This window comes from Peromyscus leucopus, chromosome 23 (genome assembly GCF_004664715.2).
Source record: "Peromyscus leucopus breed LL Stock chromosome 23, UCI_PerLeu_2.1, whole genome shotgun sequence".
NCBI lineage: Eukaryota > Metazoa > Chordata > Mammalia > Rodentia > Cricetidae > Peromyscus > Peromyscus leucopus.
This window is the reverse complement of record NC_051082.1, coordinates 29,656,511-29,681,476: the sequence shown is the minus strand read 5'-3', so window position 1 is coordinate 29,681,476 and position 24,966 is coordinate 29,656,511. Positions and strand designations below refer to the sequence as shown.

Below are 24,966 nucleotides of genomic sequence, written 5' to 3'. Positions count from 1 at the left end.
CGTGACCCGTGCCGCTGAGGACGGGCCAATCAGACAGGGGGCTAGTAACCGCTGCCGGCAACCAACTTTAACCAATCACTGGACGACTCTGGGTTGAATGACAGGGGGCGAGGGGGCGGGCCGGAGGGAGATTGCCAAGCCCAGGCGGGTTGGGCACCCGGTTTCCCGCGGTTCAAAATTACTGCTGTCCGTGTGGGTGTGGGAGGAGTGTTTCTTAAAGCGCCAGCCTCCCTGCGTCCTTTTGTTCCGCGACCGCAGGGCGGGGTGGGTTCAACTTTCACCGTCTTCTCGTCTGTCCTCTGAACGGCCATGATTTCCCAGTTCTTCATTCTGTCCTCCAAGGGGGACCCGCTCATCTACAAAGACTGTATCCTTGACCGGCGAGACGGAGTGGAGTAGCTGGTAGAAATCGAGCCCAGAGTCATTCTGTGTCGCCTGTGTCCTTAACTATCCGTCCAGTTCGCGGAGACAGTGGTGGTCGTGATGTGGCCGAGCTCTTTTACCGGAAGCTGACGGGGCTGCCTGGAGGCGAGTCTCCGGTTGTCATGGTAACCACTTGTGGCGGGCAAGCAGGGGCTTAGGACTGTGGAGTTTGATGGGTGCCTCGTCTAGATCTCCCTTTCGAGGGCTGCTTGATAGGAAGCTTCCCGGGAGGGGAGGGGATACATTTCTCCGAGTAAGAAGAGTGTATTGAGTGAACAAGACGACAGAGACAGAGCCTTGCACCCCCATCTCTTGACTGTCAACAACACAGAGAGGTAGGTTACACATTGGGAGGCCAGGTCTTTGAAGGTCTCAGGGATCACCCAAAGCCACATTTTCTACTCTCACTAGTAGCTACTGTAGGGTGCCATCTCAGGCTACGTTACTGCAATCCTGGTCTTTTAATGCCTCTCTCCCCAACTCCGCCTCAGTATCATGATGACCGTCATTTCATTCACATCAGACACAGTGGTCTCTATTTGGTGGCCACAACCTCAGAAAACGTCTCTCCTTTCAGCCTCCTGGAGCTGCTTTCCCGGTGAGTAGGGCTGGGACAGCCACCTAAGAATAAGAAGGAGGGCCTGAGAGGTTTATTCACTACTCAACTATGTCTCCTTAGGTTAGCCACTCTCTTGGGTGACTACTGTGGCTCACTCAGTGAGGGAACCATCTCACGGAATGTGGCTCTTGTTTACGAACTCCTGGATGAAGTGCTGGTAAAGCCCAAAGACTTTCCTCTTTAAAAATTTGATTTATTCATTTTGTGTGTGTATGTATGTGGTTGTCCACACCCCTGCACATGAGTAGAGTTCAGAGGATAACTTGTAGGAGACAGTTTTCTCCTACTGTCTGCGTCCCTGGGATTGAACTCAGGTTGACTGGCTTGGTAGCAGCACCTTTACCAGCTGAGTCATCGCACAGGATCTCTCTCTCTTTTCTGTTGGACAATCTCGGGTATTGGTCCTTACCTTCTACCTTGTTCCAGACTAGTCTTTTGCTGGTCATGGTGCATGCCTTTAATATACCAGCACACAGAAGCAGATGGACCACTTTGGATTTTGAGGCAAGCCTGGTCTACAGAATGAGTTTGAGGCCAGCCAGGATTGCATAGTGAGACCTTGTCCCCAAAAATTGGAAAAAGAAGCCAGGTGTGGTGGTGCACTGGAAAGGCAGAGGCAGGTGAATCTCTGAGTTCAAGGCCAGTCTGTTCTACAGAGTGAATTCTAGAACATCTGGGGCCGCACAGAAAAATCCTGTCTTGAAGAACTTGGGGTGGGGGTGGGAAGAAAAGACAGACAAAAGGCAAGGTCTCTGTTTGCCAGTGCACATACACTAAACTAACTAGCCCTCAAGCTTCCCGGATTCTCCTGTCTCCATCTCCCATCTCCAAATGAGATCACTGGAATTACAGATGCTCGTTATCATGTCTAGCTTTTTTTCACTTTAGTTTTGGGGATTGAGTTCAGGTCCTCACACTTGCTGAGCATGCCCTTTACCCACTGCACCATCTCCCCAGCCCCAAGGACTTCCTTCCCTTGTTCCCTGCTACCCTGAAAGTGTCCTCTCTTCTAGCGTAGAGTTTTGTGGTTAGGAGGCCAAATCCACTCCGTTCCACTCTTTCTGTCCATTAGGATTACGGCTATGTGCAGACTACGTCCACGGAAATGCTCCGGAACTTCATCCAAACAGAAGCTGTGGTCAGCAAGCCCTTCAGCCTCTTTGACCTCAGCAGCGTTGGATTGGTCAGTAGCAGGGAAAGAGGAGGGGCCAGGAGGGTTGGCTGTGAGCATCAAAGCTGAGGATTGGTTGCCTTGGGTGCTTTACAGTTCGGAGCAGAGACACAGCAGAACAGAGTGGCCCCAAGCAGTGCAGCCAGTCGACCGGTCTTGTCCAGTCGCTCTGACCAGGTAAGAGATCAGTGAGGCCAGACTTGATGGTTTTTTTTTTTTTGTTCCTAACACCCAAGAGTCCAAGAACTTGGCTTATCTCTTCACTCCTTTTGACATATTCCTATCCCAGGGCTCTACTTCGACTACCCTGTCCCTTCTACTGCCTCTGTTATGTTTTGCCTGTATGTGTATACGTATGGTGCATGCATTTGTGTGGAGGCCAAAGGACTAGGCTTTGGATGTCGTCCTCAGGAATTCCATTCTCCTCTGAGACAGGCCCTTTCATTAGCCTGGAACTCACTGACTAGGCTGGGCTGGCTGGCCTACCAGTGAGCCTCGGCGATGTGTGTATCTTCACCTCCCTAGTGTAGGTATTACAGGCTCGCATCCCCACACTTGACTTTCACATGGATTTGGGGGATCAGACTCAGATCGTCACATTCACGTGGCAAGCACGTTACTGACTAAGCCATCCCTGTAGTTCCCAGGCTCTCACATTGTAACCCAGGCTGGCTTTGAACTCATGTTGGTCCTTCTACCTCAGCTTCCATGTGTCATCATGCCTGGCATTGCTTGTCAGCCTCCACAACTCACATCCTCTCTTTCTTAGAGCCAAAAGAATGAAGTGTTTTTAGATGTGGTCGAGAGGCTGTCTGTACTGATTGCATCTAATGTAAGTCTGGGTCCGTGTCCCCCCACCCCCTGGAATTGAAGGGAAATGGTACTTGGGGACAGCGGAGTCTTAACTTCCTTCCTGTCCCCAGGGTTCACTGTTGAAGGTGGATGTCCAAGGAGAGATACGGCTCAAGAGCTTCCTTCCTAGCGGTTCTGGTGAGGACCCATGGTAAAGTGTGGTACGGCTTCCTGGTGATGTGTGCGGTGGTATTTGATGCCCCTTCCTCATGTCCTTTCCTCCCACAGAGATGTACATAGGCTTGACAGAAGAATTTTGTGTGGGAAAGTCAGAACTGAGAGGTAAGGGGAGCATGAGTTTTTTTCCTCTCCATAAATATCATGGAGAGACGTTGGAAATGTCTCTTCCCTTCCAATCACAGGTCGGGAGAGCCATCTTCTTCTCTTTGCAGGATATGGGCCAGGCATCCGAGTTGATGAGGTGTCGTTCCATAGCTCTGTCAATCTGGATGAGTTTGAGTCTCATCGGATCCTCCGCCTGCAGCCACCTCAGGGCGAGGTCAGGTTCAGGGTGGCCTGGTATATTCCATCCACCAGAGGGGAGGGAGGCAGTAACCAGAGCAAGACCACGCTGACCTGTTCCTCTCTGGCCTCAGCTGACTGTGATGCGATACCAACTGTCTGATGACCTCCCCTCACCGCTCCCCTTCCGGCTCTTCCCCTCTGTACAGTGGGACCGAGGTTCAGGCCGGTGAGACTAGTTCTGTGTTTAACAACTCCTCTGAGCCATAGCTTAACATGGAAGGGTTAGGGTTAATATGGAAGGGAGGCAGAGATGATAGCAGGCAGGTTGGAAAAAGTACTGGCTAGTGTTGTTGGGATGGCTCTCAGCCCTTTTCCTTCTTAGGGTACAACTTATACAGCCTCCCATGGAGGCCCCGGATAAACAGCCATGGAATGCCAACAGGATACGTTGTAAATAATTGTATGCCACCTTTTCCAGGCTCCAGATTTACCTGAAGTTACGGTGTGACCTGCCACCAAAGAGGTACGAGTTGGGGCTAACTAAATTGGGCTTGGTGGTACACACTTACAATCCCAGTCTTGGGAGACAGAGACAGAAGATCAGGAGTTTAACGCCAATCTCAACTACATAGGGAGTTTGAAGCCAAGTTGGGTCCCATAAAGCTCTGTCTCAAAAAAACAAAACACAAAAAAAAGTGGGGGTGGGCTGCTCAAGCCCACTTCGACTGTCTAGAACAGGAAACAGGGCCAAGGGCCTGCTAATTCTTCCTGTAAATGTATAAAGCCCTGTAGTGTGTGTGTGCCTGTAATCCCAGCAGTTGGGAGGCTGAGGCAGGAGAATCACCAGTTTGAAGCCAGTCTGGGCTTCAGAGTGAGACCCTGTCTCAAAACAAACTGGTATTTGCATCCACCACCTTTAAATTCCACTTGGGTCAGAGGTTATGGCATTTGTGAAAGAGTTAGAGGAGGGAATGTGTTTGTGCTGAACTCCTGTTGGGACATGAAGGAGGAACAGAGCAAGGGCTGGGGATGCATGTAGAATGCTTGCTTAGCATGCACAAAGCCCTGGGTTTGATCCTCAGCACCACATCAAGTGTAGTGGTGCAGTCCTGTAATCCTAGCACTGGAGGAAAGAGAATCAGAAGTTCAAAGTCATCCTAAACTTCGTAAGACTGTCTCAAGAACAATGCAAACAGGTAAGACACTGCCATCCTGGAGCTGACTCTCTTCTCTTTGCAGCCAAGCTCTCAACATTCATCTGCACCTTCCCCTGCCTCGAGGGGTAGTCAGGTCAGCATGCTTGCTGGGAAGACTCCCTGGGGAGAGCCTCCATTCTACCAAGGAAGTAGCCACTTAACTCAACATCTTCCCTGTCCACCTTCCAGCCTGTCTCAGGAATTGAGCAGCCCTGATCAGAAGGCAGAGCTGGTAGAAGGAGCCCTCCACTGGGACCTGCCCCGAGTACAAGGAGGCTCTCAACTCTCAGGCCTTTTCCAGGTATGCATTTTCCATCCTCACGCACCTTTGGCAACAGCCCAGTCCTGGTGCCAGGTAGCTGTCTAGCCTCACATCTTCTGTTTTACTTACAGATGGATGTCCCTGGCTCACAGGGGCCTCCCAGCCATGGGCCCTCCCCATCAGCGCCTCCCTTGGGGCTGGGTCCTGCCAGCCTCTCCTTTGAACTCCCTCGGCATACATGCTCTGGCCTCCAGGTTCGCTTCCTTAGGCTGTCCTTTAGCGCCTGTGGTAGTGCCAACCCTCACAAGTGGGTGCGACATCTGAGCCACAGCAACGCCTACGTAATTCGGATTTGAAACTTCCCAAACAAGGATATAGACAGCAAAGTCAGCAGGCAGTTGAACGGGAAGAGGACATTTTCTTTCTTGTGTCTTTGGATCTGGACAGGAAGAGTCCCAAGACCAGGAAGGTTCCACGGACTCATCCTTTCTGCTGTATGTGACGCAGGGAAGCTCACAAACTTACAAATCCAACTTTTATTCTGAGGAACTTACTGTACAGTATCTAAAAAGAAAGTCACTGGGGGAAACAACCTCCTCCCTCCCGCGTTCTTGGTGCGTGGAGGAATCTGCACAAGAGGAGGTCAGCAGATGTGATGCTGTCACAGAGCAGGCTGAGGGGAGCCAGGTCCAGTCGGCTGGGAGCCATTAGCCTTTGGAGTCCCTGGAGCTGGAGGGGGGCTTTCCCCAGCTTCCTGCTTCCCCCCACAGAGGGCACTGCCCCCCAGTGGGGATGGTGAAGATGATGGAGGAGGGACTGGAGAAGGATGAGAAGGAGGGCCTCCTTTGCCTTCCCCTGTCGGGGGAAGGGAGACCACGATGTATTTCTGAACACTGCCAGGGCCAGCAGGGGCTGTGCTTGGGGGTGCGGTGGTGGCCGTGGAGACCAGCTTGACGATGGGCTGCACGCTGGGAACCGTGGTGGTGACGGGAGAGGTAGTGGTAGAGCCTGAGCCAGGAGCTGAGGTGCTGAGGGACAGGACCTGGGGAAGGAAGGAGGGCAGCGTGAGTGTGGGGACTCTGCTGCCTGCCTCACACCTGGAGGGCCTGCGCCATTGTCCTTGCGTGTTCCCTTGCAGTCCCCAATGAGGGGTCAAGATCCAGGAGGCTGCTGCTAGCTTGAGGCCTCCAAGATCCTGACAAGGGCCCTCCTACCTTCTGAGTTTGAGGCTGGAGGGGTTAGGCCTCCACTGGAGACTTTCCCCAGGCGCCCCTCACACCCCTCACCCTGGCCCCACATACCTGCTGGGTCGATGAGGCACTGGAAGATGAGGACATTACGATAAACTTGGTTGGAGGAGGAGAAGGCTGAGGAGGGGCAGCAGCTCTAGCAGACACCAGGGTCTGGACAGGCAAGGCAATGGAACCAGGAACCTTCAATAAGCCGGGGGTCCGAGGGCCTGGCTGAGGGGCCTGCGAGAGGGTCAGTGTGGGCCGAGGCTGTGAGGAGAGACAGGGAGAAAGTGTCAACATTGAAGGCAGACCTAGGTTGCACTTGCTCTTAGCTCTTCATTGGGGGTGGCAGTAGGGTGAGGATCCCTGAGACTGCTGGCGGTGGCCAGTCCTGTCCCAAACCTGCCCATTTCCTGTCGGCCTCCTCCTGCAGCGGCTGACCTGTGTGATGGTGAGTGTGGTCCTGTTGACCTGCTGAGCTTGTAGAGCAGCCTGGGCCCTGGCCTTCACCACATGGGAGCAGAGAAGGGGCCCAAGGGACCCAAATTCTCCCCGGTAGGCATCCTGATTGTCAGGTGGAGGGCGCAGCTTCGCCAGGACGGGGGCACAGTGTTTCTGCAGAGAAGGCAAAGTGAGGGCTGGTACCCCGCAGCAAATGTGAGGAGCCCCCACTGCTGTCGTTGGAGGCCGCGATGAAAAGCTGCTGTTCTTCCAGTAGGAAGGCATCTGAGCTGGGGTGGTGTTCACCCTGGTAGTCCCAGCACTCATGCTGGAGGACCAGAGTTCCAGGCTAGCCAGAGCTACAAAGAGAACTTCAAGGCTAGCCTGGACAGATGGACTGTCTCAAAATGAAAAAAAAAAGAGGGCCAAGGAGACCATAGCTCAGTGGTAGTGCTTTGAAAACATGCACGTGGCCCTAGGTTCAATTCCCAGCAACACACAGGCAAAAAGGGAAAGGGGGACTGGAGAGGTTTAGAGCACTTGCTCTTCCAGAGGTTGCTTGCTCACAACCACCTGGAACTCCAGTTCTAGATTTGCTGCCTTCCTCTGGCTTTTGTGGGCATCTGTGCACACAGTGTCCATTCATGCAAACATACAAAAAAACTTGTAAAAATAAAAAGGATGATCTCAGTGGGTGTGGTGGTGCATTGCTGTAATCTTAGCACTCAGGAAAGCAGAGGCAGCAGGGTTGCCACAGGGCAGCATGGTCTACCTCACAAGTTCCAGACTAGCCAAGGCAAGACCCCATCTGTAAGAGTCAACAAATAAAAAAGTTTCCTTCCCTACAGATCGGCTGGTATGAACAGGATTTGCTGTATTAGTAATGACACAGACAGGGTGTTCATGTGCCTTGTGTAGGGTGAGGGCAGTGTAGTCCAGAAGTTAGTGACTGTTAGGGCCTCTGTTCCTGTTTGTGCCAAGCTTTCCATGTACACCACAGTGCTGGCCTCAGAAGAGTAAGGGTTAAGATGTGCCTCGTGCTTGCTAAACACTAGCTGTGTTTGTGGGAGCTAGGAGTGGAGCTCCTGGGAAGAAGCAGGGGTATAGTGGGGGTTCGTCACCAGGAGAAGGCTCTGCACATGGTCTGCTCCGATACGGTCAATGTTGCTCAGCACAGGCCCATCCAGGACACTGCGGATCCGTTCCCCTTCCTGCTGCAGCCTTGGCAGAATCAGTGTCTTAATCACCTAGTGGGAAGGAAGGGGAGAAGCCAGACGAGGTCACCAGAGGTCTCTCCCACCCCACATGTGAATGCCCCTCTCCCAGCCTTTCCCTCTGGACACTGACATCATGTCCCAGCTCTGCCAGGCCTGCAATGGAGCCATATCGAGTTGTCCATGGAGTCTTCTCATCTACCCAGCTCTGCAGAGAAAGAAAGAAGAAAAACCCAGATGAAAAGGTTTGGAAAGGCTAACTGCTAAACTAGGCCTGGTGGTACATGCCTGTAATCCTGGTACATAGTAGGTAGAGACAGGAAGATTACAAGTTCAAAGCTGCCAGGCAGTGGTGGCACACTCCATTAATCCTAGCACTTGGAAGGCAGGTGGATTTCTATGAGTTCGAGGCCAGCCTGGTCTACAGAGCTAGTTCCAGGACAGCCAGGGCTACAACAGAGAAGCCCTGTCTTAAACTCCCCTCCCCTGCAAAAAAGGTTCAAAGCCATCCTCAATTACACAGAGTTTAATTTAGGATAGAGTTAGAGGGTCAGGGTTAGGGCTTGCCTGGGATACATGACACCCTGTTTCAAAAAAGGAAAGACTAATTGCTAAAGACTGACATCACCTATAAACACTTATAAAGCATTAAGACACAGGTTCAATCAAGACCCTAGGACCCAGTCTCCCTGGCTCCAGTCTTTGCCCCATGTTCTGGGTATCTTTCCACTGCCAGGTGGGTGAAGTTCTTTCTTTCTTGGGGATAACCCTGGAGAGGTGAGTTGCATCATCTGATTCATCTGATACATTTTTGGCACTCACCTTGGTAAAGGTCTTGGTGATCCGGGACTGGATGTTGTTGGTGGTTGTGCTGAAATGCTTACAGATCTGGGCCACTAGACGAGCAGCAAAATCCCGGAGTGCCCAGTGATTGTCCACATCCGGCCGCAGGCACAGCTGTCTGCTCACAATGCAGGTCATGACTGCTGGAATCAGTTCGTGCACCTGAGGGAGACCAGGCACCATAAGCCAGTTCTGATACCTGATCTCCTGTGGTGCGGTCAGCAGAAGGGGACCTGACCTTGGAAAAGACAGGAGGTAGGCGAGACCACTCACATATTTCTCTAGATACAGCGTGGGGTTGTCCATCAGGGCCTTCACCATGCGCATCAGGTAGATGAGCAAGGCCAGGTTATTCTGGACTACATTTACACGGACCTAGGAAAGGGAAAATTGGGGGAGGGGCAGAGAGACCCCTCAGATGGACTCCCCTTGCCAACCCCCTTCCTTGGAGCCTCATCCTGGGTCTGGCCTTTCCCAGTTCTCTCACCCCCTCAGAGATGAAGGTACTGAATCGTGGTAGCATCTGATAGAGCCCTGGGTCGGTGGCAATGCTCTGCAGAGCTTCCTGTTGGAGGGGGCAATGAGTCAGGCAGACCATTTACTGAAGGAAAACTACCGCGGTTCCAGGATTCTCCCCGGTGCGAAGGCAGGCCAGAGGGCAGGCTTACCGCTCTCTTGGCCTCACAGGATCCTACACAGGCTTCTGTGATCTCTTTGTAATACAGCTGCTGCTCCACAGACAGTTCATGGATGCTGCGGGGCTTCAGGCGGAAAGGGGCTCCCTCCAGCAAAGGAGGTGCTTTCTTCTCTTTTCCTGTGTGAATTGGGGAAACAGGCTTGAGAAAGAAAGCTCAGGCTGGGGAGATGGCTCAGTCAGTAGAGAGCTTGTCATATAAAAGCTGGGCATGGTGGTGCACACTTGTAATCTCAGTGCTGGGGAAAACGGAGACAGGAGGATCCCTGGGGCTTGCTGGCTGGTCAGCCTAGCCTAACTGAAGATTTCCAGGCCATTGAGACCCTGTCTCAAAAAAAAAAAAAAAAAAAAAAAGGAGGTAGATCACACATGAGGACTGGCAGCTAAGATGATCCTCTGGTCACACACACACACACACACACACACACCTGCGCCCGACACAGAAACACACCTACACATGTGTACACATGTGCTATAAAAAAGCAAGCTCCAGAAGAGGCTTCTGTACAGGGCAAACCCTCACCGCAACATGTAGTCCTTCTCTAGCCTTCTAGGCCTTTCTGGGGTTCCTTTGTCTCTGACTTTATCTACTTCACTGAGGACCATCTGGCTTTGGGATAAGAGCAGGGAGAGGCCTGGCCTGGATCCTGACCTTTGCCATCAGCTGCAGCTGCCCCTTGACCTTTGCCTTTCAGGGGTCCATCTTCTTCTTGGCCTGGCTTTGCTGACTTCAGGGGTTCTGTGGCCTCAGCCTTCTGCTGCTCTTTGGGTGCTGGTGGGAAAGTGGTCACAGGAGGATTGGTGAGAAGGTGGAGGAGCCCCACAGGACCAGGGATGAGGGAGGAGAATAAGGAGGCTTGGCTCTGGCCATGGAAAATGTTACCTGGGGGTGGATTCTCTGGTATAGCTGGCTGGCAGCCTTCAATGCTCAGCCAATGTGCTGTAAGGAAGATGTCAAGCTGAGTTACTGGGCAGGGACACTGGGGTATCACCCCATACGAAGGAAGGTGTGTGTTCCTTCCCGGTCCCCTTCTTGCCTTTCACCAGGGGTCTCACATTAGATGTTTGTTTCTTCACGTGTGAGGTTCCCCCCAGTCACATGCCTCCTTTCCCTCCTCCCCGCACACCCAGCTCTACCCTCCCTCCACCTTTGAGGCAGACATCCAGAGGCACCCGAGGCAGAGGGGTGTTGATGATATCGCTCAGGTCCACTTCCTTCTCCTCATAGAAGTAAAGCTCCCGGCCCCCACCAGAGGCAAAACGGAAAGGGATGAATTCCTGAGCATGGAAGCCATACAGTGGCTGTATCAGGAGAGACAGAGAAAGACATGAGAGGCAGGCAAGCGAGGCATGGCTACATGTGCATTGTCTCCCCACTCCGAAGCCTCCTGTCCCCTCCGAGTCCCTCCAAATCACCTCCACATTCTTTAACTTCAATGCATAGTCAATGTCACTGGTAGTGAGCTTCTGCCGCTTCCCCATGTGCATGAACTTCAAAGCATCCTAGGGATTGGGAGGAGAAGAGGTGTTAATCTAAGACCCTGAGGAATATAGCTCAGGGGGTAAAGCACTTGCCCAGCATGCAATGCCCAGCATCACAAAAACAGCATGGTAGGACATGCTGAAATCCTAGCAGAGGGAGGTGGAGGCAGGAGGATCATAAGTTCAGGGTTATCCTCAGTTACATAGTAAGATGAATCCTTTTTTTTTTTTTTTTTTTTGGTTTTTCGAGACAGTGTTTCTCTGTGTAGCTTTGCGCCTTTCCTGGAACTTACTCTGTAGCCCAGGCTGGCCTCGAACTCACAGAGATCCGCCTGCCTCTGCCTCCTGAGTGCTGGGATTAAAGGCGTAAGCCACCATCGACCGGGAGTAAGCTGAATCTTTAACACAAAGCAAGGCTGGGCAGAAGGGTTACCTGGGCAATCTCCTTGATGCGGTAGCTGACCTCATCTGTCAGCAGTTGGCAAGTCTCCTCCTGAATCTGAGCAATGCCCATGGACTCTGCCACCACCTTCATGGACTCAGAGGGCAACACAGTATTGCTGAGTTTCAGCTTCTTCTCCTCGGCCATACTGGAATTCCACCTCCTGTCCCGGGAAGGATGCCACCCCGGGGTGGAGAGATGGAGCCACTGGGAGTGGGATGGGGCGAGAAGAAAAACAATTCAAAACCTAAACCTGAGCTCCCTCTCTACTTGCCTCAACTTCAGCTCATCTGGAAAGCAATGCTATCACCCAGGAATTTGGTTTGTCCTTTTATTTATTTTGGACACAGGGGCTCACTATGTAGCCCAGACACTTCTAATTCCAGCTTCCTGCTTCTGCCTTTCTTTTTCTTCTTTTTTAAAAATTTTATTTTATTTTTGGTTTTTCAAGACAGGGTTTTTGTGTGTAGTCCTGGCTGTCCTGGAACTTGCTTTGTAGACCAGGCTGGCCTCGAACTCACAGAGATCCACCTGCCTCTGCCTCCCAAGTGCCAGGATTAAAGGCATTCAACACACCCGCCCTCCGCTTCTGCTTCTCAAGCACTGGGATTATGCGCATGTGTTGCCGTGACTAGTGACAATTTGTTTTGTTTTGTTTTACTTTTGGGGACAGGATTTCTGTAGCCTAGCTTAGTCTCAAACTCTGTAACAAAAGATAGGCTTGACTCTGGATCCTTCTGTCTTTACCCTCCTAATGCTGGGATTATAGACATATACCTCCATACCCAGTTTTTGTGGTGCTGGGGATGGAACTTAGGGCTTTGTGTCTGCTGGAAAAATACTTTTAAAAACTGAGCTACATCTCCACACCAATTTTTTGTTTTCATTTTTTCCCCTTTTTTCTTTTTCCTCCCAGGCAGGATTTCTCTGTGTAGCTCTGGCTCACCTGGAATTTGCTCTGTAAACCAACCAGGCTGGCCTCAAATTCAGATATCTGCCTGCCTTTGATCCTGGGTGCTAGAATTAAAGGTGTGGGCCATCACCACCTGACTTTTTTTTTTTTTTTTTTTTTTAAGTAGGGCCTCTTGTAGCCCAGGCTGGCCTCCTATGCCATAAATAGCCGACGATGCCCTTGAACTCCTGATACTGCTATCTATACCTCCTAGGTGCTGAGACTATAGGCATGTGTCACCACAGCCATCACAACTCATTCCTGTCTGGACCCTTGAATCACATCCACCAGGTAAGGGCTGGAGAATGTGGCTCAGTTACTGGTCATGCACAATGGCCTGGGTTTGATCCCAGCACTGTTTCAAAATGAACTAGGCAGCCCAACCAGACCCTTTTTGGCCCGGGTGACCATTACCTGTCACCTGCTAAACTCTAAAAGCCCCTGACAAAGTGTTCCTGTTTCTATCTCCGCCTCCCTGCATTTACTCCTTAAAATATTGTGCTGCTGTCAAAGTATGAACTAGGTTACCACTTCTTGCTGTAATGGTTCCCCTTTGACAGCAAACCCTTCCAAAGCCTTCCCTGTGCAGGTGTCGGGGTTAATACTTCTCAATGGACCGCCCTGAGTATCATACCAGGGTGTGCTTCACAATGAGACCCTGCACAGTGTACACTTGTCATCCCAGCACTCTGTAGGGACAGTAAGTCTGAGGCCAGCCTGGACTAGGCAGTAAGTTCCTGTCTAAAGTGGCTTTTTCCTTTTCAGTTCCCTTTCTCTCATCCTATCTCTGATCACCTATCCTTCCTTCTGCCGCTTTATTCTCACACCATTCTCCTTGTTGTCCTTTCAGTCTGACAGACATGCACTTGGTTTTATAGCTTTTGCTGTTGTCTTCCTGAAATGAGCTTGGCTACATGACCTCACCCTGGCTCCTTAGGGACAGGGTCTCATGTAGACCAGACTGGCCTCGAATTCACTATGTAGACCACACTGATCTTAACTCCTAGTCCTTTGGCCTTCACCTCCCAAGTGCTGGGATCCCAGGCAAGTACCACCATGCCTGGCTTTACTTCTTTGCCATATTTTCTTCACATATATATATACATATATATGTGTATATATAGATATACACATATACATAATCTCACTCTAGATTAAATCTAGGGCCTTCTACATGTTAAACAACCCCTCTACAACTGAGTCTCAGTAAGTTGCTGAGGCTCGTCTGGAACTCACTCTAGCCTTGAAACTGAGCTCCTCCTGCCTTTTACAGCTGTGCAGTACCAGGTCTGGCTATCATTTCTTCTTGTTGATCATCCTGACCTCACTAGTGGACAGGAATATGTCTATTATGTTCACTGATCTATTTGGTACCTAGATCGGTACCTGGGACATTGTTAAAATAAAAGAACTTTAAGTCTTAAAGGTGTAAGTGTTCTATAAATACTCGGTATAACAATTACCAAAATGAAAAAGACACAGACTCGAGCTTAGAGTTTACTCTGTGGTCAAAAGGGAAGGAGCTTGCCTGACACTGGACAGAGGAAGATCAACCCCAAAAGTGTTCAGAACTGAGTGCTAGGGAGCCGGGAAAAGAGGCCAAAGGGCACTGGTTCTTTTCAAGCCATGCCAGGTCTTCTCAGACTTTTGTTAAACCTTGTCTACAGGGATACAATTATTCAGCACATACTCTGTACCTGGTGGCAGGTATACAAGAAGTAGTCGGGTCCCGGTCCCCTGCGGTCCCCTCTGCCACTAAGGGTTCATAAAACACTCTAACAGCCTCAGGAGCGTCTCAGATCAGTGGAAGCGACAGGAAGACTTCTCAGAGGACGGATAACTTGAGCTACATCTGTGCACCATTTTCCTCAGAAGAGAACTGCTTCGAAGATTTCCCCGGGCAGCGCTACAGGAGGTTCACAATCCACTACATCTCCCCAACATCCTTCCAGTGCAAACACGCACAGAGTCCCCACGAGCACGGACACACAACCAACCGTCCTCTTCCCAGTTCTCACATGGGCCCTTTCAAAGGGTCTCCTCCCGGATACACTTCAGACCTTCCCCCGCCAGCCAAGCACTGGGAGCAGTAAAAGCCTCTCACCGCTGCCAAAGCGCCGCTCACCCGGCGCTCGGCGCCATCTTGGCCCCGCCCCCTGGCAGGAGTAGGTCCTGGCAGAAGCCAAGAGCTTATCACTGCTCTTCCCTACATCAAAATAGATCGTTCCGTCTCACAGTCTTAAATTACATAAAAATTATATTCTACGTAGATGTGTAAGGATAATATTACTATATTCTAATTACTTCAATCTCTTTCTTCACTACCCAGCTGCCAGGACCTTCAGGAGGCGCCACAAAACTGAGGCGGGGAAGCTCAGAGCCATGACGCTCCACCCATTTTCGGGCTAGCTCTGAGCATGCGCTGACCGTCCTACGAGGGATTTTTTTTTTTTTTTTTTTTTTTTTTAAAGCTTGTGGCCCGCTGCGTCTAAATTTAAAGGGCCCGCTGCCTTCCAGAAGTTAGTCTGAAGGGAAACGGTGGTTGTGTGTATGTGTGGACTGCGTTTTGTCATGGGACCGGTGCGGTTGGAAATACTGCTTTTCATCCTGGCAGCGTACAGTGCTTGGGCAGGGACGAGAGAAGAGGAAGATGACACAGAACGTTTGCCCAGCAAATGCGAAGGTATAGAAAGGGAGCTGTTCTTATTTGCATCTGTCCATCTCACCTCCTGCCTCTCTAGCTCTAGCTCTAGGCTCGCTCAAATGGACTAACATAGATGGGTCACTCGACCATCTTGAAAGTTCTTTGAAGCTTGGTAGCTCTTTTTTTTGGTTTTTCGAGACAGGGTTTCTCTGTGTAGCTCTGTGCCTTTTCCTGGAACTCACTCTGTAGCCCAGGCTGGACTCGAACTCAGAGATCCGCCTGGCTCTGCCTCCTGAGTGCTGGGATTAAAGGCGTGCGCCACCACCGCCCGGTGCTTGGTAACTCTTGAATGGGAACAAGGGAGAGAAATCGGAGTTAGGGTGACACTACATTTCCCAGGCAGCATCCAGAAGGAGCCAGGTTTTTCTTGTAGGCTCGGGCCCCAATGGATTGTGGGAATTGTAGTTTAAGGACCTGTAACGCGGGGTCTACGGAGCATCTTCCTCACTGCGTTTCCCGCCCTGTTAGCCACCAGACCTAAATCTGACAGCCTTGCATGGGTGGGGTGTAAGGTTCATACCTTCTAGACATCCTGCGCCCCGCCCTGGCATAGACGCTCGAAAATTACAACCCTTATGACACCCTCCAGGGGTTTAAAGGTGAGTAAGTCAGCAGCTGAAGCTGGTAAACAAAACATGGGAGACATCACACCACTTAGAAGTTAGTTGCTCATCAGAGTGAGGCTTTGCAGTTGGGGTGTACTGTAGGGATTTTACAGCAAGCAGCGTGGTCTCTGGCTGCATGACTGAATGCCTCCCCCGCCTCCCCCCAACCGGGAGGGAGCCAGGTTACTGAATATCCTGTGGTTCCCTGGTTTGTTGCCTCCCTGACATTTACTTTTTCTTTGGATTCTTTCTCTCTTCACCTTACACCCAACTGTATTTTATTATCATTGTTACTCATTACTTGAGTCTAATCTTTCACTTCTTTTTGCATCTGGTCCCACTCTTCTCTTGGGACTTGTTTTTTTTTTTTTGTTTGTTTGTTTGTTTTTTGTTCGTTTTGTTTTTCACAACCGGGCTTCCCTGTGTAGCCCTGGCTACCTTGGAACTCTCTGTAGATCAGGCTGGCCTTGAACTCACATAGATCCGCCTGCCTCTGCCTCCCAAGTGCTGGGATTAAAGTCGTGTGCCCAGGCCGTAGTTTGTTACTTCTATAGGAGACTTTTCTTTTGAGAGCCCAGCCCACCGTGTGCCAGGTCAGGTGCTGGGAAAGACAATGGTGGAAAAGACATGTTCATCCTTATTGAAATTACAATATAGCCGGTGACTTTTGGATGAATTTTACATTTCCTGGTGAGATTAAATCTCTGTTTTAAAAAAATTTATTTTGTGTATGTGTGCGAGGTCAGAGGATAACATGGAGGAGTCTGTTCTCTCCTTCCACCATGTGGGTCCTCTAGGTTTGGCAGTGGGTTCCTTTACCTGCCTAACCATCTGATCGGCCCTGGAAACAGGTTTCTTGATTGTAACCCTGGATCACTGTCACTGTATCATCGTGTATGTATCAGTCCCAAACTATTCCGGCAGTGTTTCATGGACGCATCATGATGGGTTTTATGCTGTCTGTACTCTCGTACACATAGGAAAGTAGCTCAGTGAGTAATGTCAGAGTGAGAGCAAGTACTTACACAGTGCTCACTACATGCCAGACGCGGCTCTTGCGTTTCCCATGTATTGATGGACTTAAACCATCGCTCCTCTACAAGGGACACAGTTGATCCACGTTTTGAGGTGAAGAAGTTGAGATACACAAGTGTCACAAAGCTACTGATTGAGTCGGTCTCCTCCGGCCATTCTGGCTCCAGAGCGTATGCTTATATGCTCTGCTGCCTTGGATCATGGGCAGAACGACTTTGGAGTCATCACTTGTCTTCATCCCCTTGGGCATCTCCTTATTACCAGTGTGTAAGCTGCTGAGCATGGAGCTACAGGAAGAGCTGAGTCGCACAGGCCGATCTCGAGAAGTGCTGGAGCTGGGGCAGGTGCTGGACACGGGCAAGAGGAAGAGACACGTGCCTTACAGCCTTTCGTGAGTCTTTGTGCTTATCCACCTTCTAACCAACCCCAGCGGAGCTGCCGGGTTCCTGAAACATCAGTCTTATTTCCCTTGTTCCCACAGTGAGACAAGATTGGAAGAGGCTTTGGAGAATTTATGTGAGCGGATCCTGGATTACAGTGTTCACGCTGAGCGCAAGGGCTCACTGAGATATGCCAAGGTCAGGCATTTCTTAGGAAGGGCCTTGCTGATTTTTCTTTTTTCCCCTAAAGCTTTGTATGTTCCCCTGTATGTTCATGTATGTGTGTGTGTGCATGTAGAGAAGCCAGAGAACAACTTTGGGTGTTTTTTCTCAGGAGCCATCCACCTTATTTCATTTTTCCATAATTATTTCATGTGTGAGCATGTGTCACAACATACTACTGAGGTCAGAGGACAACTTGTATGAGTTGGTTCTCTCCAGATTGAACTCAGATCATGAGGCTTGGTGGGAAGCACCTTTACCCACTGAGAAATCTTGCCATACCCGCTTTTTTTTTTTGTTGTTGTTGTTGTTTCTTGTTTCTTGAGACAGGGTTTCTCTGTGAAACAGTCCTGGCTGTCCTGGAACTCACTCTGTAGCCCAGGTAGGCCTCGAACTCAGAGATCTACCTGCCTCTGCCTCCCAAGTCCTGGGATTAAAGCATGCTACCACACACACCCAGCACCTACCTTGGTTTTTGAGACAGGGTCTCACTGGCTTACTGACTTTCCAAGCAAACTAAGCTGGCTAGCCAGAGAACGCCAAGAATCTACCTGTCTGTTGTTGCTCAGTGCTGTGATTGTAAGCTTATACCACCATGTCTCTCTCTCTCTCTCTCTCTCTCTAATATGGATTCAGGGGAGTGAACTAAGGTTCTCAAACATTTTACTGACTGAACTCTCTCCTCAGCCCAGGACCCTGTTTCTCAGAAGCAGAGACTTTTATCATCTAAGATCCTCAAGGAATACTTGCCAGTCTGTCCCCCTATTACAGCCAGACTCTCTCACAGAACACACCACGAATCTCCAGCAGTTGATAAAGCTGGTGTGGTGAAAAGGGAAAAGAAGAGGTAAGGTGGTGGACTGGACTAATACCGAATTTTCCATCCCTCAGGGTCAGAGTCAGACCATGGCGACGCTGAAAGGCTTAGTACAGAAGGGAGTGAAAGTGGACCTGGGGATCCCTTTGGAGCTATGGGATGAGCCCAGCGTGGAGGTCACATTCCTCAAGAAGCAGGTAGGATGGGATACCACTCTGTCCAGGGAGGTGAGAAGAGCTAAATCCTAGAATTCGATGTCAGGAATGTCTACCTATGAACAGGGAGAAGACGGAGAGTGAGGACTGTGCCATTTATTAAGGCAGGCTCAAAAGCATAGTAATATTACTACCACTGGGCACCTACTATGTCCTGGGTTCTGGGCCACATCCTACTGCCTTGTTATACTCTCATCACAGGTGTGATTACCAGTTCCCCACTTTTCAGGCTAGAATCTGAGACATACTGAGTTTTTGAGACAGGATTACATGTAGTCCAGGCTGGTCTGTAACTCACTATGTAGTTGAGAATGAACTTGAATATATGACCCTTCTGCCTCTACCTCCCAACTGGGATTACAGGCATTTGCCACCTAGCAGAGTAGATATACTGGGTATTAGACAGTAATAGATACTGGTAAATGTTGAAGGAAGAGAATCACACATCTAGTACTCCACGTGTAACCATCTGACTGCTGCCTGCCTCTCAAAAGGCAGTGAATGGAGAAGGAAGATAGGGAGTGAAAAGCAGAGGTCTTCCAAGGCCCATCTGAGCGGACCCTCTTCCTGCTCTTCTTCACCAGTGTGAGACAATGCTGGAGAAATTTGAAGATGTCGTGGGAGATTGGTACTTCCACCACCAGGAGCAGCCCCTGCAGCATTTTCTCTGTGAAGGTCATGTGCTTCCAGCCTCTGAAACTGGTAAGTGTAGAGGTTGGGCCTCTCCTCTCTAGGCTCTCCCATCCCCAGCATTAATATTGGCAATTGTTTTCTCCCGTTCTACCTAGCTTGTCTACAGGAAACCTGGACTGGAAAGGAGAAGATCAGTGATGGGCATGAGAAGGCAGAGGAGGAGGAAGAGGGGGAGGAGGAAGAAGAGAAGATAACCAAGACTTCAGGCAATCCCAAGCATGACCCAGAGGATCTTTGAACCCCCAGGGTGGGTCATGGGGAGTTTTCTAAACTCTCTCCCTTCCCCATCCCAAGGCTTAACTGTCCTTTTCGTATAATCTCAGGCATGGTCCTGGGGATCCAGAATGGCAACATGAGAGGAGAAAAAGGTGGAGAGAAGCTGGGGCAAGTTTTGCCTTCAGTGATGAGTCACATGCAGCCACTTAATTGACCAAGTGTGTGTGGTGACAGTGCTGAAGCTTTTCTCTATCCTTTACTGCACTGATTGGTCAGTCATGGTATGAGCTGTGGGAATGTCTCTTTGCTTTTTAAAGGGTCTATTTTAGACCCTTTCAAGGGGCCAGAGGAGGGCTACAGATGTAGCTCAGTTGGTAGAAAGTCTGCCTAGTATGGACAATGATGTGAGTTGGACCACATAAAACCTGATGCAGTGGCAAACTCCTATAATCTCAGCACTTGAATATCAGACGTTCAAAGCCATCACCCAGCTACGTGGCAGTTCAAGACCAACCAGAGCGACACGAGACCCTGTCTCAGACTATGCCAAAAAGGGACACTCACCAACCTACATACACAGCCTGTAAACATGAGGCTGTATGCTGTCAATCTGTAAAGAAGAACACGACACTGGCAAAGACTGAAGCAATGCTGATAGGTTAGGTGGTGTAGACAGTGGCCTATTTCATACTTCACCGGTGCCATATATTCTATATCGCTATTAAACCTTTTCTATATGAATTGGCTGAGCCCCATTTCAAACATGCTCACATTATCACTGAGGGAGCACCCAAACAGTGGAGCCTTCTATTAACAGCTAGTGGTGTTTATAATTTTGCGCCCAAGGATACTGGCAGGGGTTGGGGAAACAGCTGTACCAGAGCGACGCTACGCGTTCATCATCCTAGCACTTGGGAGGAAAAGGCGAAAGGATCAAGAGTTTAGGTCTTCCTCGGCTATGTAATAAGTTCGGGACCATCCTGGGCTACATGAGATCCTGTATCAGAAAATAGGGGGAAAAAAAAAACCTACCTCGTTTGTGCAACACGTGGTGTAAACTGCACAGAGCTTAGAATTAAACGACGTGGCTAGCACTTCATCCACCATAGTTTTTGTACGGGAGCCTGGGAAGAGCAAAATTCCTCCCGTTTTCCCGACCCCCCCTCCCCCCAGTAAAAAAAAAGACTTAAGGACCGCAATAGTTTGGTTTCAAACTCGTCAACGGCTAGAGCTAGAATGGAGGGGGTAAAGATATCCTTAAAATGTTGATGGGTGAAGACCTACCGTCTACAAGCCTAAAGGGACCGGGACACGTGGAAAGGCCGGTAGGGCGATACCATCTTAGGCGGGGGTGGGGAGAGGGAGGGCGATACCACTTTAAGAGCTGGGGGGTGGCAACGAGTTGAGACGGAAAGAGTGGCGGGGCTTGCGGTAGGTGGGAATTCGGAGGTGCTGGGCAGCCGTCCGTGGCTGGGTATAGTCCCTTCCCCTGCCATGAGCCGTCCAGTGCGGACCGAGCCGCTGCACGGTGAGACCCCTCTGCTGGCGTCCAGCGACTCCTACTCGGTGGTGGTTCTGCTGCGCGGCTACGCGGAGCCGCAGGGGACCGGCGACGCGGTGCGTGCTGATGGCACTGTGACCCTCGTCCTGCCCCGGGCCTGGGCCTCGGATTCCAGCCGCCGAAGGTCCCCATCCGCAGACGGCGGCGCGAAGACTGCCCTGGAGGAGGCGGTGCGTGGCCCCATCCTCGTGGACACCGGGGGCCCCTGGGCTCGGGAGGCGCTGCTGGAAGCCCTGGCCAGGCAGGGCGTGGCCCCCGGAGACGTGACTCTGGTGGTGGGGACCCACGGGCACTCGGATCACATTGGGAACCTAGGGCTGTTTTCCCGGGCGGCTCTGTTAGTGTCCCATGACTTCTGCCTTCCCGGGGGCCTCTATCTGCCTCATGGGCTGTGTGAAATGCAGCCCTTGAAACTGGGCTCCGGACTGCAGGTGTGGGCCACGCCGGGCCACGGAGGACAGCGGGACGTGAGTGTCGTAGTGGAGGGCACCAGCCTGGGCACCGTGGTGGTGGCTGGTGATGTGTTCGAGCGCCTTGGGGACGAGGACTCCTGGCAGGCCCTGAGCGAAGACCCAGTAGCTCAGCAGCGGAGCCGGGAGAGGATCCTGGGTGTGGCTGATGTGGTGGTACCTGGTCACGGAGCCCCCTTTCGGGTGGTCAGGCGAGCAGTGAAGAGTTCGGAGGATTTGGTGTGTGAAGACAAGGAGGCCGCTTAACTGGACTCCTATCAGGAAAGCCCCTCCAGCGAGGAACTGGAGCCAGGGAGACCCAGAGGACACCGTCAGAGCAAGCAAGACTTGTCACTTGTCATGTTCAGCTTTGCCAGGAGGCAGCTTCCAAGCAGGATGGAGTGACTGACATCAGTCACCTTTATCACTATCTGCAACCTAAGTAGGACGAAGGACTGGCTCAACTCTGCATCTTCTGTGAGCCTCAGTAAAATGCAGAAAAAAATTTTTTTAATTAAAATATTTATGGGATGTGTGTGTGTGTCCGTGAAGGACTGAAGGCAACTTGGAGGAGTCGGTCTCTCCACCCTGTGGGTCCCCAGGATTAAGTTCAGGTCGTCAGGTTTGGTGGCAGGCACCTTTACCTTCTTGACGAATATTCTTGTTAAGATCTTCCAAAATAAAAAAAGAGACTGGAAGACATACTGTCCTGATGTAAATGCAAAATACTGATAGCAATAATCCTTGGGATGGTAACCAGAAGCTGCAAGAGAAGAACATTGTGGCCAATGACTTGTTTCTCCCAGGATGCACTCTGGTGAGAAGGTGCCTGACACGGAGATGAGATGACCCCATAGTCAGCTGACTTTATTTATTTATTTATTTATTTATTTATTTATTTATTTATTTATTTATTTATTTTTGAGACAGGGTTTCTCTGTGTAGCTTTGCGCCTTTCCTGGAACTTACTTTGTAGCCCAGGCTGGTCTTGAACTCACAGAGATCCACCTGGCTCTGCCTCCCAAGTGCTGGGATTAAAGGCGTGCGCCACCACCGCCTGGCCTTTTTTTTTTTTTTTTTTTTTTTTTTTTTTAAGACAGTCTCATGTACTCCAGTCTGTCTTCAAAGCTGAGGCTGACCTTGAACTCCTAATTCTCGCAGGATTACAGAATCCTGGCTCTCACCTGACTTTAGTTCATTCACTTACTCAGTGAATTCACTCGGTGGATAATTAATACTTGTAATGTCTCAAGCACTGATGCAGGTCATGTGATACTATGACACTGAGCAAATGACAGATTCCCTGCCTCACACAGAAGTCACATTCTATTCAGGAGACAGATGAGTAACCATAATAGTAGTAGCAACCAAACAATTATAGGTTGTGGCTTGCAGTATATACATGCAGGATGAGGACAAGAGAGAGCAAGGTTGGGAGAGGCCACTTGATGTTGAGAGGTTAGGAAACGCCTCTGAATGATGTTGCTTCTTTGTTTTTTTTACATTCATTTATTTTGCAGGGTGTATATGCATGAATTTGAGCTATGGCTTAAACATGGATGTCAGTTGTATTTCTCCTTCAAGCATGTAGGTTCTGAGGGTCAAACTTAGGCCATCAGGCTTGGCAGCAAGCACCTTTATGAACTGAGTCATCTCTCTGCCCCCCCCCCCTTTAAATTTTAACTTTCTCTTTTAATAAGACAATTGGGGTGGGGGATCAAGCTTGAAACACAATAACACTTATTTTGGCATGGCCCCGGTTTTTGTTTTTGTTTTAGATTAGGGTCTTTTGTAACCCAGGCTGTCCTTGAACTTGCCATGTAGCTGAGGGTGACCTGAACCTCTTGTCTTTACCTCCGAAGTGCAGATGAGTACTTGCAGGAGGTACAAATGAGTACTAACAAGCATAGCGTGTTCCTTTTGTTCTTGAGACCGCCTTGCCCTGCAGCCCAGGCTCACCTAGAATTTGCCGTGTAACCCCAGCTGGCCTCAAAATTCTCAGTCCTCTTGTCTCCCCCTCCTGGTTGCTCTGATTACAGGGTAAAGCCACCACATCCAGCTTGTGAGAAGGTGTTTGATGGAAGAACTGAATGCGGGAAAGCTGCCTCCGTGAGAATCTAGAGAAGGGTGTCCGTGGCAGCAGAACAGTAGATGTAATTCTCCGAGCCACAACCCGTTTGAGCAGAAAAAAAGACCCATGGGGCCCTGGGAAGTAACTCGATACAGTGCTAGCCTAGCATGCACAAAGTACCTGGTTCAATTCCCAGCATGGTATAAAACTGACATACCTATAACCCCAGTTTTGGGAAATGAGAAGTTTAAGGTCATCCTCAGCTACAGAGCAAGTTCAAAGCCAGCCTGGGCTACATGAGGCCTAGTCTCATAAGTAAGGAAGACTCATGGGGCTGGACTGCAGTGGGACAGGAAAGTGGCAAGGAATGAGAGTTCACATGGAGCAAGCCTGGGAATCATTGCAACATAGAAGCCATCTGCTTAGAAGCAGGCTGTAACATACTTGTTTTCAAGTAATCTGTCAGTGCACTGTGGCTCACTTCTCTAATCCCAACACTTGGGAAGTAGAGGCAGGAGGACCAAGAGTTCAAGGTCATCCTCAAGCTGCATGGTGAGTTTGAGGCCTGCTGGGTTAGGTCTCAAACAAACAAGTAAAACACAAGCGATCACTTGATCTGAGTGGAGAAGGCCTTAGTGTGGAGCAAGAGCAGGATCAGGTAGATTGGTAGGAAGTGTTAGAGCAGCGTTTCTCAACCTCTGGATCTCAACCTCTTTGGGGGAGTGTCCCTTTCACAGGGGTTGCCCAAGACCATCAGTAAACACATAATAACATTACAATTCATAATGCTAGCAAAATCATAGTTATGAAGTAGCAATGAAAATAATTGTATGGTTGGGGTCAGCACAATACGAGGAACTGTACTAAAGGGTTGCAGCATTAGGAAGGTCGAGAACCACTGTCCTAGAGTGAGAGGAATTAGTGGCACCTGCCCTGATTCTAGAAGTTTTATTGTGGCTGTGATTGTCTTCATTGTCGTGTCCCCAACCACCCCCTAGACCCTTTGTCAACTCTTTTAGGAACACTCAGGTGGGATAGATGGAGAGGAGGAAGCCCATCTTGTTTTGAACAATGAGCTTCCCTGAGTGGAGGTCATTTCCTAAGTATCCACAAAGGCCACAGGGAGATCAACAGAGGCAGCTGGAGTGTGAGCCATATTTATGACTGGTAATGGCCAGTTAGATGTCCACAGAAGTCTTGAGATCCCAGGACAGCAGGGCCATCACAGCTGTGTGGATCCCTCTCAGCCACCACACAAAGATGGACAGAGGGAAAGTGATAAATTGGTCCCCTAGCCGGGCTCCCCAGCTACCTGGTTACAGAGTGAAGGGAAGTCATTGATGGTAAGAAAGTACTGGAGCCAAGTGGCCTTCCAGTGCGGTACTATGTCCCACACCTCACAGCCAGTGGGAACCCAGCCTGGTAAGTGATGTGCTGGCTTCAGTGCTGTTGGGAGGAGGAGAGTATGGATGAGGGGTTAAGTTGGTGTTATGCTTCCTCCTTTGACAGGTCAAGGGAGGGTCTGGAGAGACGACTTAGCAGTTAAAAGCATGTAGTGCTATTGCGGAGGACTGGAATTCCATCCCCTGTGGTCATGTCAGAGGCTCACAGCTGCCTGGAATGGCAGCAGGGATCTGACACCTCTGGTCTTCCCGGCAACTCTGCACCCATGTGCACACACACACACACACACACACACACACACACACA

At 50.3% G+C, this 24,966-nt stretch overlaps 4 protein-coding genes across 6 annotated transcripts; 3 read left to right on the top strand and 1 right to left on the bottom strand.

The window, feature by feature from the left end:
* The first annotated feature begins 7 nt into the window (after positions 1-7).
* On the top strand, positions 8-5,573 carry Ap4m1 (adaptor related protein complex 4 subunit mu 1). Its single transcript, XM_028859614.2, has 15 exons — positions 8-367; positions 460-548; positions 915-1,021; positions 1,103-1,199; positions 2,115-2,225; positions 2,310-2,390; positions 2,983-3,045; positions 3,137-3,203; positions 3,294-3,347; positions 3,458-3,564; positions 3,662-3,756; positions 4,009-4,053; positions 4,770-4,820; positions 4,916-5,027; positions 5,120-5,573. The coding sequence occupies exons 1-15, from the start codon at positions 310-312 to the stop codon at positions 5,342-5,344; spliced, it is 1,362 nt and encodes a 453-aa protein (XP_028715447.1). The 5' UTR covers positions 8-309; the 3' UTR covers positions 5,345-5,573.
* On the bottom strand, positions 5,510-14,488 carry Taf6 (TATA-box binding protein associated factor 6). 3 transcript variants are annotated; one of them, XM_028859612.2, is made up of 15 exons: positions 14,393-14,488; positions 11,328-11,543; positions 10,829-10,915; positions 10,561-10,714; positions 10,296-10,352; positions 10,065-10,184; positions 9,387-9,532; positions 9,206-9,283; positions 8,992-9,093; positions 8,698-8,880; positions 8,009-8,083; positions 7,783-7,908; positions 6,662-6,835; positions 6,290-6,487; positions 5,510-6,030 (listed from the first exon to the last, which is right to left on the bottom strand). In XM_028859612.2, exons 2-15 carry the CDS (start codon positions 11,481-11,483, stop codon positions 5,650-5,652), a joined length of 2,037 nt encoding a protein of 678 aa, XP_028715445.1. In that variant the 5' UTR covers positions 11,484-11,543; positions 14,393-14,488; the 3' UTR covers positions 5,510-5,649. The 3 variants fall into 3 exon arrangements, with proteins under 3 accessions (XP_028715445.1, XP_028715444.1, XP_028715446.1); XM_028859611.2 differs by having other exon boundaries at positions 13,986-14,461; XM_028859613.2 differs by having other exon boundaries at positions 14,307-14,461.
* A 261-nt stretch (positions 14,489-14,749) lies between these two features.
* Cnpy4 (canopy FGF signaling regulator 4) lies at positions 14,750-19,916 on the top strand. The gene is made up of 6 exons (XM_028859636.2): positions 14,750-14,971; positions 16,897-17,023; positions 17,114-17,210; positions 18,126-18,248; positions 18,851-18,968; positions 19,055-19,916. The coding sequence occupies exons 1-6, from the start codon at positions 14,839-14,841 to the stop codon at positions 19,195-19,197; spliced, it is 741 nt and encodes a 246-aa protein (XP_028715469.1). The 5' UTR covers positions 14,750-14,838; the 3' UTR covers positions 19,198-19,916.
* A 439-nt stretch (positions 19,917-20,355) lies between these two features.
* Positions 20,356-21,887, top strand: Mblac1 (metallo-beta-lactamase domain containing 1). Its single transcript, XM_028859635.2, has one exon. The coding sequence runs from the start codon at positions 20,670-20,672 to the stop codon at positions 21,450-21,452; it is 783 nt and encodes a 260-aa protein (XP_028715468.1). The 5' UTR covers positions 20,356-20,669; the 3' UTR covers positions 21,453-21,887.
* Positions 21,888-24,966: the final 3,079 nt, after the last annotated feature.

Bases quoted from the DNA above. Each gene is read 5' to 3' on its own strand.
- Ap4m1 (XM_028859614.2), top strand. From the start codon at position 310: ATGATTTCCCAGTTCTTCATTCTGTCCTCCAAGGGGGACCCGCTCATC. The intron at 1,022-1,102 runs GTGAGTAGGGCT...ATGTCTCCTTAG, and splicing joins CTCCTGGAGCTGCTTTCCCG to GTTAGCCACTCTCTTGGGTG. The intron at 3,757-4,008 runs GTGAGACTAGTT...CACCTTTTCCAG, and splicing joins TGGGACCGAGGTTCAGGCCG to GCTCCAGATTTACCTGAAGT.
- Taf6 (XM_028859612.2), bottom strand. From the start codon at position 11,483: ATGGCCGAGGAGAAGAAGCTGAAACTCAGCAATACTGTGTTGCCCTCT. The intron at 6,836-7,782 runs GTGACGAACCCC...CCTTCTCTGCAG, and splicing joins ATGTGCAGAGCCTTCTCCTG to AAACACTGTGCCCCCGTCCT. The intron at 6,488-6,661 runs GTCAGCCGCTGC...CTCTCCTCACAG, and splicing joins CCACACTCACCATCACACAG to CCTCGGCCCACACTGACCCT.
- Cnpy4 (XM_028859636.2), top strand. From the start codon at position 14,839: ATGTGTGGACTGCGTTTTGTCATGGGACCGGTGCGGTTGGAAATACTG. The intron at 17,211-18,125 runs GTCAGGCATTTC...TCCATCCCTCAG, and splicing joins GCTCACTGAGATATGCCAAG to GGTCAGAGTCAGACCATGGC. The intron at 18,249-18,850 runs GTAGGATGGGAT...CTTCTTCACCAG, and splicing joins TCACATTCCTCAAGAAGCAG to TGTGAGACAATGCTGGAGAA.
- Mblac1 (XM_028859635.2), top strand. From the start codon at position 20,670: ATGAGCCGTCCAGTGCGGACCGAGCCGCTGCACGGTGAGACCCCTCTG.